At 37.3% G+C, this 19,269-nt stretch overlaps 3 protein-coding genes and 1 pseudogene across 3 annotated transcripts; 2 read left to right on the top strand and 2 right to left on the bottom strand.

Annotated features, from left to right (window-relative positions):
• Window positions 1–458: 458 nt before the first annotated feature.
• LOC103331539 (protein SLOW GREEN 1, chloroplastic) lies at window positions 459–3,884 on the top strand. Its single transcript, XM_008234174.3, has 4 exons — window positions 459–1,301; window positions 2,131–2,277; window positions 2,508–2,588; window positions 3,546–3,884. Exons 1-4 carry the CDS (start codon window positions 606–608, stop codon window positions 3,729–3,731), a joined length of 1,110 nt encoding a protein of 369 aa, XP_008232396.2. The 5' UTR covers window positions 459–605; the 3' UTR covers window positions 3,732–3,884.
• A 573-nt stretch (window positions 3,885–4,457) lies between these two features.
• LOC103331530 (uncharacterized) lies at window positions 4,458–7,000 on the bottom strand. The gene is made up of 2 exons (XM_008234164.2): window positions 6,622–7,000; window positions 4,458–5,985 (listed from the first exon to the last, which is right to left on the bottom strand). Exons 1-2 carry the CDS (start codon window positions 6,940–6,942, stop codon window positions 4,660–4,662), a joined length of 1,647 nt encoding a protein of 548 aa, XP_008232386.2. The 5' UTR covers window positions 6,943–7,000; the 3' UTR covers window positions 4,458–4,659.
• A 1,268-nt stretch (window positions 7,001–8,268) lies between these two features.
• LOC148920836 (protein FAR1-RELATED SEQUENCE 5-like) lies at window positions 8,269–10,100 on the top strand. Its single transcript, XM_089047154.1, has 4 exons — window positions 8,269–8,397; window positions 8,755–9,182; window positions 9,384–9,708; window positions 9,873–10,100. Exons 1-4 carry the CDS (start codon window positions 8,269–8,271, stop codon window positions 10,098–10,100), a joined length of 1,110 nt encoding a protein of 369 aa, XP_088903280.1.
• Window positions 10,101–15,473: 5,373 nt separating this feature from the next.
• LOC148920837 (glucan endo-1,3-beta-glucosidase 8 pseudogene) lies at window positions 15,474–17,880 on the bottom strand (annotated as a pseudogene).
• Between the last annotated feature and the right edge of the window lie 1,389 nt (window positions 17,881–19,269).

Here is a 19,269-nt window from a genome sequence, read left to right on the forward strand (position 1 = left end):
ATGTCATTGTATTATTGGTCAGAAATAACAAAAGTGATATCCTCATTGCATGAGTGGAGATGGCCTGAAAGCATCTTGAAGTTGTTGTAGAAAAATTAGTACTCCAAAGCTCAGCACAAGGGCAAGCAACAACTTTCAAAAAAATTGTTGGATGATCGCGCATATATCAGAAGATACAATGATTTATGGACTCCCAAGTAGGCCAACAACAAAACTAAAATTTTGTTCAAAATTCTGGCCAACTGGCCTAACCCTCTGCTTACATCTTTATAAAAATAAAAATAAAAAAAATAAAAAGCCTTTGTCGTAGATGAATCTACGTCACATTTTTTGTCATTGTCCCATTTCAAATCACTGTGTAACCTTTTATTATAGTTGTGGGAGGGGGTTTACTCAAAATATTGATTAGGTGTATGCACCCCACTGACGACACTGCCTGTTACTTCGATAGATAGGACTTGGATTTAAAAGTGAAAGAGAGAGAGAGAGAGTGAGAGAGGTTTCTGTTCTATACTATAACCTCTGTTTCCACGATTTTTTATTTTGGAGAGCATAAAAACAGGGTTTATGGTTTCCTTCCTAAACAGTTGAATTCATCTCCAAAGATGGGTTCGTTGGCTGCTTGTTCTCTTCAAGCGAATACAGAATTCCCCCATACCAAAATTCTGCCCCATACTCTCTGCTGCAAGTCTATCAAACCCTCATTCCTCAATTCTCACTATATTCAAAAGCCGCTTACACTTCCATTCAAATTCCTCTCCTCCAGAAGTTCCTCGAACTCGAACCTCCGCAGACTCTCCTCTCACTCAACCTCTCTCACCTTACCCTTCTCTAAACTTTCACATAGTTACTCTGCTTTCCAACCCAATAAAAATTTATCAAGATTTTTGATAGAAAAAATACTGGGTTTTGTTATAGGGTCAGTTTTCTTTGTTGGATGCTTCAATGTAAGAGCAGCTGTAGCACTGCCTGCTCAAACAAGCAGTTCCAGTGCAAACTTTGAGGAGAAGAGAGAGACCCAGAAAGGGAAAAGTGAGGATGAGGAAATGTATGAGAAGATTTTGGAGCAGGACCCAACAAATGTTGGGGCTTTGAAGGTGGTTTTGTATGGGGCAATGAGGAGAGGGAACACAAAACAGGCTGTGAATTATGTGGAGAAGTTGATTGATGTGGAGCCAGATGAGGTCGAGTGGAGGCTTTTGATGGCGCTTTGTTATGAGATCATGGGGCAACTGAGTACTGCTAAAAGATTGTTTCAGGAAATCTTGGAGGAGAGGCCTCTTTTGCTCAGAGCTTTGCATGTATGCTTCTGGGGCTTGTTCCCTTTTGAAGATTTATTATTGTTACAATCTTTGCTACTATATGCTGTTTCATATGTTTGTGTGTGGTGGTGTGATACTTATATTGTGAGTATAATGAATGAGGTTGGGTAATAGATTGTATATACTGACATAGCCATTAGAAATCAAAACTGATTGTGGATTATCAAGCTTTGAATTTGCTGATTGGGGGTTTTTTATTTGGTTTCTCCGCAGCATATACCCTATTACAAAGTCTGTCTTTTGGTGATAAAAATTGCATGTAAATTATATTCTATTGGTAGTTCCTAATATTTTGTTTTTAATTTGAATTTAAGTATTAGCTAGAAAACAACTCTTATGATTGCATTTGACACACTTTCTTCTCTGCCTGTTTCTTGTTAAGTTTATATTCTCGTTCTGTTTCATCACAGATTCACAGTTTTGGTTCAAAGTAAGGCATTGTACTTGGTGAGAATTGAGTATGCCATGCATATATATATATATATTTTTTTTGTGAGAGGGTTTCAAGTCCCTTGAGTTTCTAATGGCAGCAGTGTTATTTAGAACAGATATATGTTGGTCGGTAATCAATTGTGCGCAAGGAAATCAACAAATGCTCAAAATGTTAGGTTCGGTTGACAATTCATGTGCTTCTCTATATCTAATATGGTATCTAGCTGGATGGATCCAACTTCGACTGCATTACATGGGTGATATAATCAATCAGGGTCACTTGTAGGCAGTAAATAATGCATTGTTATATGTCTATTGACACCTTATGCATCTTTGCTTGAGAAACTTAAACCTTACAGATCTCTTCTTTTCTCAGGGTCTGGCATTGGTTATGCACAAAAATCATGAAGGTCCAGCTGTTTTTGTGATGCTTAATAAGGCTTTAGAAATTGCACAGCGGGAAAAAAGAGTCATTGAGGAGAGGAATATAAGAATTCTGATTGCACAGATGCATGTTGTGAAGGTAACAATCAGTCCAACCTCTCATTTTCTAAAATCACAAACTAGTATCTATAAAAATATCACTCTTTAAAGTTCTTAAACTGTATTCAAGAGCAGAAACTTTTTGTTCAAATTGAATTCCTTGTATATAGAAAATGAATCTTAATCTGTTGCCACCTAAGGTCAATGAGAATGAGAACAACTATGGTCTTTTCATGTGTGACAGTATATTTATATATTTATGCCTTCTAGGGAGAATTGGAAGAAGGCTTGAATAAATTTCAAGATTTGGTCAAAGCAGATCCTCGAGATTTTCGACCTTATCTATGCCAGGTTAGTTTGCTCATGTTATTTTACTTGCTGCTGCTGATTTTTCTTTGGCTTTGCTTAGAAGAATATATGACTGACATCCTAACAACTTTCGGTCCCAATTAAATAAAGTAAAATCTTAACTTTAGCTTTTAATGACAATGGGAAATCAAAAGAATTTGCCATGGTATCAAATGACCCTAAGTTCATATCCCTGCAACTGCAACCTCCCAATTTATGTTGAATTTTACGTGTTGGGCTCTATATAGTGGTAGAGAGAGTCGGACATGTGAGGAAAGATATTACTATGAAACAGTAGTTGACCCCACAACCTATGACTCGAACTTTTAGTAATAGTAGTAAATCGAAAAAACAAATTATTTCTAATATGAAATCTTCTCTATCTTTGTGACTGATAGCTTTTGTGCTTCATCCACTTATAATTTTCATGTTTTTTACTTTAGCTGAAACAGTCTGCTACCTAGGTGAAATGGAGCACCTTATATTTGTGTCTGCACTACAATAGTTAAGACAATACATTAGGTCGCAAGATCAATGAGTGCTTTTTAGTGAGGCACTCCACTCGCGACAAACGTTACCAAAGTTTGTTACAAGTTTACATAACATGTTCTCATTTCAGAATCAAGAATGAAAACATCAGCTTAACATTTTGTTACTCCTCCCATGTCTCAATTAAAGTCTTTCCTCAAGAGAAGAGTCCACCAGAACATAGAAGTTCCAACCAGAGACAAGTTATACTTTTTTTTAAAGAAATATTTTAGTTACAAATTTGAGGAATTATTCTGTTGGATTGTCAAAGATGAATTCTTTTTGCTTTCTGGTAAGGTGGTTTTTTTTCCAAGAATACCATGTATTGCTTGTTGCTCACCAATTGCATAGAACTTATGGTGGTTGAACAGAAAGGAAAATAAAGGGTATTGGATTGACAACGATTTACTAAATAGTATCAATATGTGGCAGGGAATTATCTACAGTCTACTGGATCAAAAGAAGGAGGCTGCAGAACAGTTTGAAACATATCGAGCTCTTGCACCTGAAGAATTTCCACAAAGGGGATTTCTTGATGATGTTGTGCTGGCAGCCAAAACCAAATCTGGTAAACAGTTTCAGAAGGAGTTTGATGCTGAGTTCTCAAACCGGAAGTAACAAGGCACTTGTTCTCTCAGATATGGACCGCCATATGCAACTTTAAAGGAAATGTAAAGTATTTGGCAGGTGCAGTTCATGTGGATAAAATACAAACTAGACTTGCAAGCTTTGATAAATTAAACGGGAAAGAAACTCCGCTAGGTCTTATTACACGGTTTGCTGGTTGGAATTAACCTGATGATTTAGAAAACCTCAGCGGCAAGTGCAGACACAAGAATTTGGCCTTGTATAAAATGATGACAAACAATGACAAAGAAGATAACTCCGGTAAAACTGAAAGTCGATGGAGTCTCTCAGACAAACAATTCAAGTCTGGAACCAGCCCAGCTGAAATGCCAATCTCAAATCCGATTAAATGCAGCCAAGTATAGACCTGGTTTATAGATTTTCCAGTTAAAAAGGAAAAAAGAAGAAAAAATTGCAGCATTTTGGCATTGGGGCCTTGTGAAGTTGGGTTATTAAGATGAAGGTCCAAAATTCTCAAAATGAAAACAAAAAAAAGTACGTATAAATGAACCAACTCTGGGACTTTGGCTCCAACGAGTCATTCTTATTTTTGGTCAACCTGTTGCTAAAAAATGAAATAGCTTGTATAAAAAAAAGTTTTTCCTTTTTGTTGTTTAAATTGAAATAAATGCTGTTGGTTTGACATATATCACTTTTTTTTTCTTTTTTTCTATTTTTGTATATATATATATATATATATATATACATACAAGTGAATTTCATTGCAGTAAACTCAATTTACAAATACATGCAAATAATTCTCAATTTACATTGTCTTCTACATTATAATAACAAAGACAGCTTTACAAAGTGTTAATACATAAAATTGAGCTTAATTCAGCTGAAGTTAAGACAATGATTCCTCCATGCACAAGGGCATTTTGAAGTTCTTTTTTTGGTCAATAGGGTATTTTGAGGTTCAAGCATCCGCCAAACCCACCATGGATATCCCTGTCTGATTTTTAACTTGTATCACTGAATGCAAACTTGAACCCTCGGGAATTCCCAATGGAGGATTTAAACATGAAGAATTATTAACTGTATAGAGCTCCCACTCTTTAATTCCGCACTTTTCTAGAGCAGCAGCTAACCTCCCCTTATGCATGTCGTTCGGGTATGCCCCATCTGGACTGACAAGCACAGCACCGGTATAGCATTGTCCTGCAGCTCGAGCAGCACCACTATAATAAAACAAACCCCAACTAAGATCGTCAGGGACGTCCACAATTGTCCAAAACTCATTTGAAATAACCCCATTGTCCAAGACACTAAAGTTGAATGTCCCTGGGATTTTACTTCTCTTGACTCGATACTTTCGCCTCCTCCAGACCATCTTCCCCTCCAATGTTCTCACCTGAAAAACTGGCTCATACCAAAATGATCCTCTCGCCTTCCCCCTGTAAAAGAGCTGGTACTGGCAAGGAAATTGATCATAAGCTGGGTTCTGCCCTGCCACAACACGCCAACTCCAATTCAAGCTCCCCAACCAACCAACAAAAAGATCTTCAGCAGTTTCATGGCACAGGTCCTTCCCTTGAAACTTAACCATGGGTGGCACATATGGTTTGTCAGGGATCTTTGCATCCAACCCAAGACAATTGTTCTTCTGCAACACACACAGAGAAAAGGCTTCAAGATTTGGACTCTCATATGAAGCAATGCACCGATAGTTACACACTTGATCTACTGGACTGCATTGATTCAAGCATTGAAGAGCTTTTCGACAATTGGGATCCAAGAGGCAGTTTAGTATCTGAGGCCCGCAGTTCTTCACCATGCAGCTCAGGGTAGAAAGACCTTTTGATCTTAGATTCTTCAGGATCGGGACAGGCCTTATATAAGCATTGATTATGACTAATAAACAAAACCTTATATCATCCGTATTATGCCTGTCCCACGCCTGTGACACAGTCTGGACCACTTCCACTGATTCACTGTCCTTTGATTGAGAAGTATCAAAGATTTTGCCAAACATATTTCCCTTGGTTTCCTTGTGAATATAAGATCCTCCTAATTTGTTTGACAAATTGGGAGATGAGTCAAAGCAGAGTATGTTTCCAACATTCTCAATTTTAGTTTGAATCCAATTAACTGAATCTTGATTCGTAACAGAAACAATCACCAGAATATCAGCCCGTCGTAATTCCCTCATGAAATTTACAGCATTTTCATTACCAGATTGGCAGATATCATCGGTAAAAACAAGCATTTCATATCCTTCGTCCACCCATTTCAGTCTTTTTGCCTGTTTATAGAAGAGTGTATCAAGGAAAGTACAAAAGAACCGTGCTTTTCAGATAGCCAGAGAGGTAGCACAAGAAAATATTGCAATTCTAAACTCGAAAAAGCACAAGATAAACCGACTAATAGGAAAATTGGAGTTCATTCAGTTAGAAACGGCCAAAAACCACAATCTAAAGGCAAAAGCTGCTAAAACGAAAGGGGTACCTAGAACATAGAGTGCGTGATCACGAAAGTGTGAATTATGAAAGCACATTTTCAGTGTTTTATATCACACGGGTTTGTTTCAGCTAGTAAAGATCACTGTGCACACCACCTCCTCAGTCCACAACAACCCAAAAAAATTCATTTTATCTGAGTAGGAGGCTTAGACTCAATGGCAAACCATAAACTACACAAAAAATCCAAAAGCGTTTTACTAGCACCATTTTTATAATAATATCTCCTCCCAAATACTTTCATACTTCTATGCCTGCAAATCTTGTAACTCTACAATTATGTCATGTTTGCTTAAATAGGGAGAAAAACTGAGATTTTGTGATCCAAGCAATTTGTTCAAAAATTATACCAAAAACAAAAATGACAACAAGGAGAAAAACAACAACAAAGTGAAGCAACTAAAAATTTGGGTTTTACTTACAGTGTGGAGCATGACCTCTTCCCAAGGTGTGCCTTTAAGAGGGCTGAGGGTACCTTGGCCGACGAGGGCTACTATTCTCACCGGCTTTGACTCTGACTCCGGCACCGCACCCGCCTTCCGTTCCTTAACAGCAGCCGCCAATATGGGGCTCGGCGTACAGTAGCTAGTTTTCTGAACAGAAAATGGGGAAGATGGAAAATGAGCTGCTCTCTGTTGGCTGTCCGGCCGGAGAAAACCGACCGCCGAGGCTGTGAACCGGCGTTTCAGTTGAAATTTGGTTTTGGATTGGATAGGTGGTGGTGGTGGAGCTTCTAAAGCCATGACGTGTGCCTGCTCACTCTGAGTCTGTCTGTCTGTTTGGATTATTCAAGAAATTCTTTCATTTATTTAAGTAATCTTTTTGCTCTGTTTATTTGTGAAAAATCTATGGTACATTGGTGGTACCCGTGCAGTTACTTATCCAATGGCTGAAATTGGATTTTAAAAATTAAGGGCTGAAATTGAATGATCTGATGACTTGTTCAACCATTTCTTACTGAACATCACGTGAGTCACATGTGACTGTGAGAAAGGAAAAGAGATCCAGACTCACGTGTTGGAGGTCGTCCAAGAGAAAACCCAAGACACTCGCGATTGTCTGCCTCATCCAATCCTAAGCGAGGTCCTCCAACTCTTCTCTCTGCTTGCCCTAAACCTATCTGTAGAAAGCTACAATTCATAGGCAAAACCTCACTCAATTAGGCTATGCCTTACTTAACTGGGCTTCCATTTCATCTAATGCACACCAAATTTAGAGGTATTTACTTTGATTTGTTCAAAGCGTTAACCGTTACTTCAACAACATCAATTAATGAAGCTAATACATGACTTCAATCTCGCACATTAAGGGTGGGACCGGCCTAACCTGAGATTGCCCATTTATCGATGTTTATACGAGCTTCGAAGCCCATTCCAGCGGGTACTACATTAAATCAATCTACAAGACTCAATCTTGAACTTGAGAAACAAGAGAGGATGGATGCTCGAAGAGTTTGAACTTTGACAACATCAGCGAGAATGGATTTGTAACCGCAGCTATGAGTTCCGAGTTGACAAAAAAAAAAAGCCTTATCGTATAGATTTTGAAGATTTACAACGTCTTTGGCTTTGAATGATGATATTGCTTCCTCATTTGAGTTCTTGGTGAAAGGAAGTAGAAGGAGGAGACGTTAAATGTTTGGAGGCATCAAGTAAGAGTTTAAATGACCCTTTTGTTTTCCTTCTTTTTTTATGGTTTAGAAGTTGAATGTATTTTGGGTCATGAGTTCATGCAATTGTATGTTTTTTATTGCGAAACAGTTATCCCTTATCATTATTATGTGCAATTGCATGTTGAGATTATTCATTTGTCTGAATTGAAGAGAAAGTATGTTAGCACTTAGATAATAATGTAATTTTAGTTTGAATTTATGTTTCTCAGGTATGGAGAGGTCCGCTTAGGAGGGCAGGGGAGTAGAGGCATCAAATGCTGGTTATAGTGATTCAGGGTCTCGAGGTGGTTGTGAAAGGTCGAGTCATAGGGCATCAGCAATAGAGAGTGGGCATATGTCGACCGAACATCTTATTAGTCAAAGTAGTAATTATAATGGTGTTGACATTAATGTATCGATGAGAGAAGATGTTATGGGAAAAGAGTTTAAAACGATAGAATTAGCGGAAGAATATTATATGAGTTATGCAAAGGCCATTGGATTTAGTGTGAGAAAAGACATATTGGTTCGGAATACAAAAGGGAAAGTAAGTAGGAGACGTGGTGTTGTTCTAAAGAAGGCTTGAGAAACGAAAAGTTTAATGAGGCACCGGATAGGATTTGGCTACCGAAGCCAATTACAAGAGAGAATTGTTCGGCCTTTTTTTTGGATAGGTTATGAGAAGAAACATGATACTTATGTCATTACAAATTTTGAACCACATCCCAATCATGAACTAGTTACTCTACTTCAATCACCATATCTCCGATGTAACCATGTTGTTCAAAATTCCGATTTAGTATAAGCAGTGGGAATGCGAAGAGCATTGGTCAGAACATGCCACACATATGAGTATATGGCCGACCAATGTGGTGGGTATTTAAATGTTGGTTTTTAAATCAAGAATCTGTACAATAAGTTGGATGCATCATGTAGGAAAATCTTACTCGATGGTGACATAGAAACCGCACTCTCTTACTTGAAAGAGAAAGGAACAATCGATCCTGAATTCTTTTGTAAGTTTAGTGTTGATGAGAAAAATAGGCTTTATAATTTATTTTGGAGGGATTTTGCCTACGAAGACGTCCTTATATTCGACAACACGTACAAAACAAATATATATGACAAGCCCCTGGTGTTGTTTGTTGGTTCGAACAATCACACATGTTCCAACGTAATATTTGCTTGCGCATTATTACTTGACAAGACATTTGAAACTTATAAATGGGTATTGGAGACATTCATGGGGTCCATGAAAGATAAGAAGTCAATATCAATATTGACGGATGGTGATGAGGCGATGATTAAAACCATTGATGATGTGTTTCCCATGTCTAACCATCAATTATGCTCATGACATGTGTTAAGGAATGCATAGAATAACTTGAAGGATGATGAACTGCCAAGAGATTTTCAGGCATGTATTTTGGAATCATTTGCATTGGACGAGTTTGAGAAGAAATGAGAGGTTTTGAGAGAAAGAGCCATTTCTCCGAAACAGAGCTTATAGTTGGAAATGATGTATGCAAAAAGAGACTCATGGGCCAAATCATGTCTTAGAGGAAAGTTTTTCGATGGTATGTGTACTACTCAACGCATGGAGTCTATGAACAAGTATGTGAATGATTATTTGAGAAAAGAGGTTAAATTGTTTGAATGCATTCCAGCAATTGATAAGGCCATGTTACCTCTTAGTAATACCACAGCAAATGATGGTTTCAAAGCAAAGTACTCAACACCAATCCTTAAAACTGCATTGACAAAACTCGAGCAACAAGCTTATCAGATTTACAAGCATAGGTGCTTTGTATTGGTATGTCATGAGATTGAAGCTTGTTCAGCACTCGCCTATGATAAGGTGATGTATAATTTTGGAGGTCATGTGTACATATTGTCAAAATATGGTGAATCGCAAAATAATTGGACTTGTGTGTCGGTGGGGAAAATATGCAGATAAAGTGTGAATGTTGGAAATATGAAAGTGAAGGGATCCTGTGTTGCCACTTGTTTTATGTAATGAAGTGCGAGCACCTTATTGAAATTCTTTCATCTCTCATAATGAAGAGATGGTCAAAGAGTGCCCAAAATGATGCTTCCAGCAAATTTATGGGCGAAGGTGAAGACACTAGCATGAAAGTTGTAGAAATGGCGAAGTACGGATGTTTAAGTGCTATGTCAAACAAAATTTGTTTTTATGCATCGAAGAGTGTAGATGGTTGTGCCATGTTGATAAATGAATTTAGTAGATAAGAGGAAATATGTGAAGGCTTACAGCAAAAAGGAAAAAGGGACATGTCTTAAATTAGGTAGTGTTGGGCAATGTCCTCCAAATATTGTGAAAGTGGAATGTGTGGGTAGTGTCCCACCATCTCTTTGCCAAGGCCACAAGCAATGGCCTATCAAATTTCTTTTCTTGCCCCAAAATTAAGACAAAGGGCAAAAAACCATCTTTTTCGACCTTGCCTTGGACAATGTTGTGCATTGCTGTGTTATACCATTCATCACACTTGTCATGGTTTCCATGACCTCTAATTTGTTTTAAAGTAAGCCGCATAAACACAAAATATACAAAAATATTTAACTTAACCATAATTCATCTCAAGAGGCTTTTAAATCCATAACCAACATTCATCTCCAATTTTCAGATACATGTATGTGCAACTTATATGAAATTGAAAATGCATCTCGGCCAACTCTTGCGTGTTCTAAATTACTCTTGGCCTTGCACTTTCCTTTCGCTTGAACACTTTTTTGGACATTCATAACCTGCATAAATCAAGTAAACAACACAATCATGCAACTGTCTCTATTGACGAAAATATGAATATTAATCCAAAACCCAATAAACACTCTAAACACGACATATTACTACACATTCGAACCCACTTTACACTCCTTCACAAAATATCCAAAATTAGTATTCAAAAACACAGTTAAACCTACCTACCACGAAATCCCCTTACTTAGTTAATTTAAAAACACAACTACATACTGCAATTGCATTCAGTGACTTGGATTTGCCGACATGCAATTAGTAATTGCATATAGAGATATGCAATTACATGACACTACTTAAATTAACAAATCCATTACAACCATAAATGTGAGAAATCCACTTCACCTCACGACACTTTGAAATTACCCATGTCTAGCCCCAATTTATGACCACAATATTTCAATGAACTAAACCTAAAAGATAGTTCTTAATTACCTTTAGAATGAGCGAATACCATAGGCTTTCACAAGGGTGTTACCGATTGCAGACAAGAGAAGTGCCGACAACCCATCAGTGACTGGAAAAACCCAATTCCAATTCCAATTCCAATCATCAACCCAAAATGATAAACCCTAAAAATATGCCCAAAATCCAAACCCTATACCCAAAATTCCAATTCCAATTATTAACCCAAAAAGATAAACCCTAAAAATATGCCTAAAATCCAAACCCTATAAATTGTGGTTTTTAACAATGACGAAAAAGAAGAGGAAGAGGTTGCAGAGAGGGAGTAAGAAACGAGTTATTTTCTATTGTAGAAGAGGAGTTTGAAGAAGATGACTTCAAGAAGAGATTGCGCATGAAATGTTTTGGTTGATTTTAATTGGTTAACAACCACATCAGGTTTCACCAGTTTTAAAAAAAAGAGCAAGTAACTCCCATGTGAGTGACTACACGGGTGCAGTCATTGTACCATAGAAATACTCGTTTATTTGTTCACCCTAGTTGGAGAAGGGCCATGAGTACACAACTTGGTAAAATGACATATGTACAATCATTTAAAAATACACTCAGTATTGCAGACATACATGGATTTAACCAAGTTGGCTAGAGCCACTCCCCATTTTGCCCTCAAGTTCGAATCCCCTTCCCCGTGATTTAGATTAAATTAAAGTAGAATATCGTCTGTATCAAATATAGAATTACATTTTCATGAAAGGGTGAGTTGAACCTATAACTTAGGATATATGGATAAATGAGCTTAACCACTTGAGTTATCCTTGCATCAAAATTTTTTTATTTATAAAAATATTCGTTTTAACAAGGATTTATACTGGCTTATTTACTATAGTGTCCTCTAAAACTATAGTCAAGTCTCACTTTACCACCTGAAAGTTGAAGTGACTTAGAGTGCCCCCTTCACCAATGTTTTACGTCTCACTTTACCTCATGTCGTTAAGTCCACAAAAAGTTCATAAAAAATCGAGCAGGCAAAAGTGGGACCCAATCTTTTGTTGAAATGGATCTCATGTAAGTACCATGTGTGAAAATAATAAAAAAAATATTTTGTTTATAAAAATATTTAACAAATAGGAAAAAAAAAATTACTTATCTCTTCTTCTTTCTCCCTCTTTCTTTCTATGTGTACACTGACACTCCCTTCACCACCAACAATTAGCCATCACTACTCCCACCTCCTCCCCTCCTACTCTCCTACTAAACAACCCCTCCTTCGCCAACAAATGAGACCAAGACAACATCTCCCACTACCACCCCCCAAACCCAAATCACAAATAAAAATTTATCTCTCTCTCTCTCCTCTTTTGATTTGATTTGCTGAAATTTATCCATGCCCATTTGCAAGCCCATATTCTCCACCAAGCTCTGCTTTGCTGAAATGAAATCAAGTGGTGGTGGAGGAGGGTAAAGGAAGTGGGTTCCAATTCTTTTGCCCCAATTTCCCAGAAATTGTGGGGTTTGTAAAGTTGGGTTCTTTTGCAATTGAATTGGGCAAACTAGAAAACTTACGAAATTGGAATTTGTCCATAAAATTAGAAAATTCACGAAATGGGAATTTGTTCATACTTTCGTACTATACCACATATAGAACTGAGTTTTCAGAAATTGAAGTTCTTGGATCAATTTGAGGGTTGATATCAAGTTTTGACCCACTGATTCAGAAAACTTAAATGAAGTGGAGGTGGTGGTGGATGTGGCTAGTGTAGTAGTGGGATCCATCGCCAAAATGAGACGAGGAGGAAGAAGAGGGTGTCGGGAATTGGCCCGATTTCAAAGCCTCCTCGTCGTAAAGATCGTAGATCCTGGAGCTTACAGGTCGAGGGCGTCAGAGGCCTCTGAGATTTTGTCGTAGGGTACAGAGAAAGAAAGAGGGAAAGAGAGAAGGGAGAAGCAATTTTATATATTTTTTCCTATTTGTTAAAAAAATTTATAAATAAAATATTTTATTGATTTTTTTCACACATGATACTTACGTGGCATTCATTTCAACAAAAAAATGGATCCCACTTGTGCCACATCATCACTTTAATGTTTTTGACGGACTTGACGATATAGGATAAAGTGAGGCCCAAAACATTGGTTTAGAGGGCACTCTGGGCTACTTTAACTTTCAATGAGTGAAATGAGATTTAACCATAATTTCAAGGGGCACTATAGTAAATAAGCATTTATACTAAGACACTTATGCTCTCAAATTTTACTTAAATAAATCAATTTAAAGTTAAAAGAATGTACACATTTTTAACCGGTTTGAACCCAAATATCTTAATTCAGCCACGTGTATGGTGTTTAGCATTAGTTATATATAAAAAAAAAAATCATAACATGCGAACTCATTCTCTCTTATTTGAGCAAAAGAAAACATGCACCAGCTGAATCAACCTGGTGTACCGTGGCAGGGTACTATTCTACCACTAGACCACTGGTGCTTCCTGCTAGAGAAAAGCTTGTGTATTAATATATACTATAGCCACTAGAGAAGCCTCTTCTAATTTCCTTTTTTTTTGTGGTGAAACCTCTTCTAATTTCTTTTGGCAACGCTATAAGCTAATAGTTATAAATGATGGATATAAAATTCAATTTTTTATGTAAGGACCTAAATTTTTTGTTTGTGTAAGCATGTATTTTTTATAGGATATTTTCTATTTCCTATTTCCTATTGAGAGGGGCGATAATATACTAAATTCACTTACACTATACGAATGTTAGGACTCTAATTCAGGATCTTTCATTGGGGAGCAATTGTTCCAAACTACTACACTAGTGGGTCTTTTGCACTGAGCTTGTGTCATACTCTCTTGTTAGTGTATAGCATGTGTGGTACTTTTTCCTACTCTAAGGTTTGTTCGGTGTAGTTTTCCTAGGAAGGTTTTAACGAGGCCACTGTCCTCGTGCCGGTCTTTGAATGCCTTTTCTTTTTCTCAAAAAAGGAAAAAAAAAAGTATGTGTTTCAATTATACGATATGAAGTCTTTGTGGTTCAACAAACGATATATTTAGACAAAAAGAAAACATGACAAAAGCAGAAAATGAAAACCTAACCACATCTGGCAAGATTGGCATATATATAAGAACTAAAATTTTCATGCCTAATTCCAAGGGAAACCATATAGCCTCACAAATCAGTTTATAATTTTCGTTCATTCATTCACAACCTAACATCAACAAGATGCTTGTACAGTACAAGCATCTTATAGTTACCCATAAAGAATTGTTGGGTGTGCACAGCCCAAAAGCTTGGCTCAATAATATTGCAGTGTTTTACAATAACTCTTCTCCAAGAATTTTCCAACAGGTTTTTCGTTCTCGTGCATTAGTGCGATGTCTTCCTCCTGCATACAAAATAAATATAAGAGGTAAACCTACATTCCAAGGGAAAATAGTACTTGTTTACCTGTACCCCAAGTAAGTGGGTATGCGAGCACTATAAGAAAAACTATTTTTGGCCGACGACAACTGGGGCAACGAAACCCAATATTATCACTCGAAATCAGTTGAGGTGACGAAAACTGCATTTCTCCGGTTCTTAAGCTCATTGGTTCACTCTAATTCCAGCACAATGGTCTCTCAGATATATTGGATCCACTTGATTGCTCTGATTACTTGTTTTTCATTTTTCTTACCTTTCAAAGACATACTCTGTTTTGATTCTTGCACCATTAACGGTATCTTTAGTATTTTTTGAATTCAAACGATAGTCTAAACTACAAGGGGAATAAGATTTTATACACACACTACCAAGGTGCCATGGGGATTCGAACCTAAGACCACTATTCTACAAGTTAAGACAATTTTTTATTGGGCTAGACCCCTTGGTGGTATCTTTAAAGACCTATGAAATTGCTTAATTAAGGGCCCGTTTGATAAACCATTTCAATTTTAGCTTTCAGTGTTTATTTTTTTGGGTACGCTAGAGTAAAGAGAAAAAAGAAGAGAATGGAAGTGGAAATAAGAGTCAAGATGAAATTGAAGAGAAGTTAAGAATGGCCGAAAAAGGAATACGTCTCGGCGGCACGAGCTTGGTGAGTAAGCTCATAAACTCTTAGTGAGTTTGTGATGAATGGTCAAATTGGATGATGCTCAAGGTTTTTGAAATGAACAAAAAAAAAACGTGGTGATATGTCACATGATTCCTAGTAAAGAGAGAAAGGGCAGTAAAAATAGAGAAGTGCTTTGAGGAAAATTTGGGGTTTTTTTTTTCATAGTAAATTGTTTCTCTTCAACAAACGTCTCCCATGATACCTTGGTAGTGTGCATTTCATTTTAAATAAAGAATCTGTTTAATTTAATTTATTTTTTTAAATAAAAATAATAGTCTAAACTATAAAAGCAATAGCCACCCTAAACCCCCCAAACCAGCCCTCCAAACCGTGTAGCCTGCACCAGCCATCCTAATCCAATATGCATGATAGATCATAGAATACTTTCCGTAGTTTTCAGTCTCTTAAGCAACACCCTTTAGTGGCAGAATCACGCAACGAGAACTCTCTTTTACGCAATATATGCATTATAAAGGAAAAAAGTTATTGCCATGATATAAGACTTTTACAAATCAATCAGATTCATAATTGTCAACTAATTTATCCATGGCATAGGGGTTGGCACCATAGTGGAAAAGTGGGTCAAACTCTCCCCCTCCCTCCAAGTGCACCCGGATTCGATGTAGAAGACAATCTTAAGGCAACCCAATATAATTCACCCTTCCCTCCCTAACTAATGACCCAAAAAAAAAAAATATCCATGAGGTTGTGCAAAAGGTTAAAAGGAAAACTTTAAAATGGTACATCTCCTAATCTCCTCACAAAATACGATAGGTAAAAACGACATGATCTAAAGGTAAAATTAATGAGGTGTGAAGAAGCTCATGATGAAAAATAGTGGTGCAAAGACACTCAAGGCATAACTCAAGCCGTGCCGCCTCTCTCCGGCACTTAAAGCAACTTGCACCCGGAATATGCAATCTCCTATTGAGGGATCTTGTGTCATCTTAGTCCCCATCCCATTAAAATCACATGCCCTTACATCTTGGTCTCTACTTTGGTAGAACTCATTGAAGGCATAAGAGATTCTATCATGCAGTTCCAAGTCACAAGACCTCTGCTTCCCCAAACTTGTGCAATCCGCCAGTGAGCAAGCATAGTTGAGTTCCACTTGAGCTTTGCTCAAGTTCCTCACATCACTATTCAACACACACCATTGCCTTTCCAAGTACTTCACTCCTTCAACATCTTTTAGCATCTGGTGTCCCGAATTTTGGCCGGCAAGGTCCATGGGGAACTTAGGCTTGCCATCATATCGAAAAATGCCCCAGTGCCGCTCAAAGTCCCCTGGAGCAATACTTTTCTGATCCTCGTCAAAAAGCCCGAATAGGTAGACTTCCAAGTAGCCTTTCCTCAGAGGGGTTCCCTCTTTGCTTGCTAGTTTCTTAGGAGGCCATCATAAAACTTCTTAGCCAATCTGTTATTACAATAACCGTTGCCATCGGTAGGCCATCCTACTTCCCCAATTACAATGTCCAAGTTAGCAACACCTACCTTTTTAAGTGCCCAAAGAAGTGTGTCATAATTTGCATCAAACACATTGCTGTATTGAGCACCGTTATCTCTAATCGGGCTACCGCTGTCGAAGAAAGCGAATTCTTGGGGAAAACCAGTGCTTTGGTAGAGACTAAGGAAGGGGTAGATGTTCACAACAAATGGGGCCTTCTTGGCACGAAAGAAGTGTAGTATCTCCAACATATGTTTCATAATATCTTTTCGGAAACGCCCGTCTGACGGTTTGTTCGAAGGGGATTCGTAAACATCGGCATTGAAGGGCACTACGCATTTGATTTTTTGTCCGACGCCAGCCTCATCTAGGGCCCTTTGAATATTTTTCATTGATGGGAAAAGAGTCTTAACATAGCTGCCATTGTAACTTGATAAGAATGGCTCGTTCCCAACAGCCACATAGCTGTAGAAGTTCAAAACACACACCCATAAATTGAACAAGAAAAGATATAGTCAGTTTCATTTTGAAAAATTAAAGAGATGCAGAATAGCATGCTAGCTACCTTTTCGTTTTTTCTTTCATTTTGAAATTTCTGTCTTTAATCAAAATTATCAAGTCCCACTAATTCTTTTGCAATTTGTTTTTATGTAAGACACCAATATCTCGCTTTGAGTCTTGAAATTAGGTTTTCTAAAAACACAAAGTTCTTTTGAATTCTATATGATAATGTGTGGTAACATGAGTCGAAACTTGTGATGTGCGTCATACAATGCATAGGTTATTGAACTATGAATATGGACCAATCAATCTGGTAAAAATCAAACATGATCAAGTGGTCCAATTTCAGTCCTGCAAGAAAACTTCTATGTAATATGTATATTTTTGTTTACCACCTTACCATAACAAAAAACCAAAACAAAACATTACCATAACAAAACCATACTTTTTTCTTTTGAACTACATGTCTTTAAACAGAAAATATTCACTAGAAAAAAAATATTTGCAAACCTGATACTAACGCCCCTTCATAAAGATATTCAGTGACATTTTCTTTCACCCATTTTTGGGCAAATTCGTAATCATGAGAAAGTTTGTCCAATTTGTCATTGGGAATTCCAACCATGACATCCAAACCAGACCCAGCCAAGGCTTTCATGGTCTTAGGATCAGCGTCGAAAAGCTTCACCTTCTTGATGCCATTGACCTTGAGCATCTTAACAACGTCGGTGGGAGGCAAAGGGTGTGACGACATTTGCCCCCAGTTGACACCTAGGCCTCGTACAAGGTCCGTTGACGCCGCCAACATTATGAAAAAGACCCATGCGGAAACATGTCTTGATGGATCGATGGATATGGCGATGAGTTGCTTAGAAGACACCTTAAACAACAGTTGTTGGACGTGCTATATATTTAGTTAGGCTAGGCTTATGAATCACAGAATTGGGAGGTTGCTTGGATTTGAAGAAATTAAGAGTTTGATAATGGTCTTTTCTTGGTCTTTTCTTTTCTGCAATGGAGTCAACTAAGAAGATGGGTTTGGGGAGAAGGCCTCTTATTTCTACATACCAAAGGAAGTGTTGAACGTACGTACGCAATTTTAGTTGACACATGCATACAAGGGGTGAACTTTTTTTCTCACATTCTTATCTTTTTCTAATTCATTTCCGGGTCGTACGCATTTCTAGTAGTCAAAGCTCTTGGAAATTAGTTGGTGTTAGTGACCCTTAAAACTAGGGTCTAAAATTTAGGTGGTTCGTCTGTAAGTTAAGAGAGTTGCGAAGAAGAAAGATGGGAGAAATTCTTGTATGTAAAATAAAACAGACCATTATATTTTAACCTTATTAATTAATCAAAATTATCATTAAGGATCAAGTGAGCTGATAAGGGACTTGCATTAATATTTTGCATAAATTCATAAATTATAAAAATGCTCTATGAAAAAAACTAGGGAAATTAAGAATGTTCTTGTACTTGGGCATTAAGAATTGAAATTATTAGTTAACGGAGTCTAGGCCAGTGGGAAATGACCTTAACTTGCAGATTAGGGGTCTCAAGTTCGAATTACATGGCATCATAGTAGTATAGTAGTATGTGTGTGTGTGTGTGAAATCTCTCCCTTTAGTTTAGACTATCGCTTGTACTATTAAAAAAAATTGAAATTACTAATCAAATGTGGATAATATGGTAAGTTTATAACTTTTCATATTTTAAAAAATTAAAATTAAAAACAAAATTAGATAATAGGTCCTATTTTTATGCAATACAACACAACTACCCATATTATCTTTCTTAATTTTTTTTTAAATTATATTTATAAAAAAAAAAAAAAACCAATTGGCATACACGTATATAAATTACATATATGTAGTTGTACTAATTCTCTTACATTAAGGTGAAGAAGCTCATCAGGATCAAGAATAGTCCTGCAAAGATGCTCAATTCGCGCCTCACTCCGGCATTTAAAATTTGGATCGGGAACAGGCAATCTCCGTTGAGGCATTTTGTTTGACAATGTTAGCCATCCCATTGAAATCGCATGCCCTAACATCTTGGTCTTTATTTTGAAAGTATGCATTGAAAGCATAAGAGACATTTCCATGTTGATCCAAGTCGCACGACCTTCCAACCCCCAAGCTTATGCAATCCGACATCGAGCAAGCGTAGCTGACTTCTCCGTTGCGTGTTGCTTCGTTTT

The sequence above is a fragment of the Prunus mume genome, linkage group LG1 (genome assembly GCF_029339155.1).
Source record: "Prunus mume cultivar Tortuosa linkage group LG1, ASM2933915v1, whole genome shotgun sequence".
In the NCBI taxonomy this organism is placed as follows: Eukaryota; Viridiplantae; Streptophyta; class Magnoliopsida; order Rosales; family Rosaceae; genus Prunus; species Prunus mume.

Coding starts and splice junctions, on each gene's coding strand:
- LOC103331539 (XM_008234174.3), top strand. CDS start 606: ATGGGTTCGTTGGCTGCTTGTTCTCTTCAAGCGAATACAGAATTCCCC. Junction 2,278..2,507: donor CACAGATGCATGTTGTGAAG/GTAACAATCAGT, acceptor TATGCCTTCTAG/GGAGAATTGGAAGAAGGCTT. Junction 2,589..3,545: donor TTCGACCTTATCTATGCCAG/GTTAGTTTGCTC, acceptor AATATGTGGCAG/GGAATTATCTACAGTCTACT.
- LOC148920836 (XM_089047154.1), top strand. CDS start 8,269: ATGAGAGAAGATGTTATGGGAAAAGAGTTTAAAACGATAGAATTAGCG. Junction 9,183..9,383: donor ATTGATGATGTGTTTCCCAT/GTCTAACCATCA, acceptor GTATGCAAAAAG/AGACTCATGGGCCAAATCAT. Junction 9,709..9,872: donor CAGCACTCGCCTATGATAAG/GTGATGTATAAT, acceptor TATGTAATGAAG/TGCGAGCACCTTATTGAAAT.
- LOC103331530 (XM_008234164.2), bottom strand. CDS start 6,942: ATGGCTTTAGAAGCTCCACCACCACCACCTATCCAATCCAAAACCAAA. Junction 5,986..6,621: donor AAGAGGTCATGCTCCACACT/GTAAGTAAAACC, acceptor TTCTATAAACAG/GCAAAAAGACTGAAATGGGT.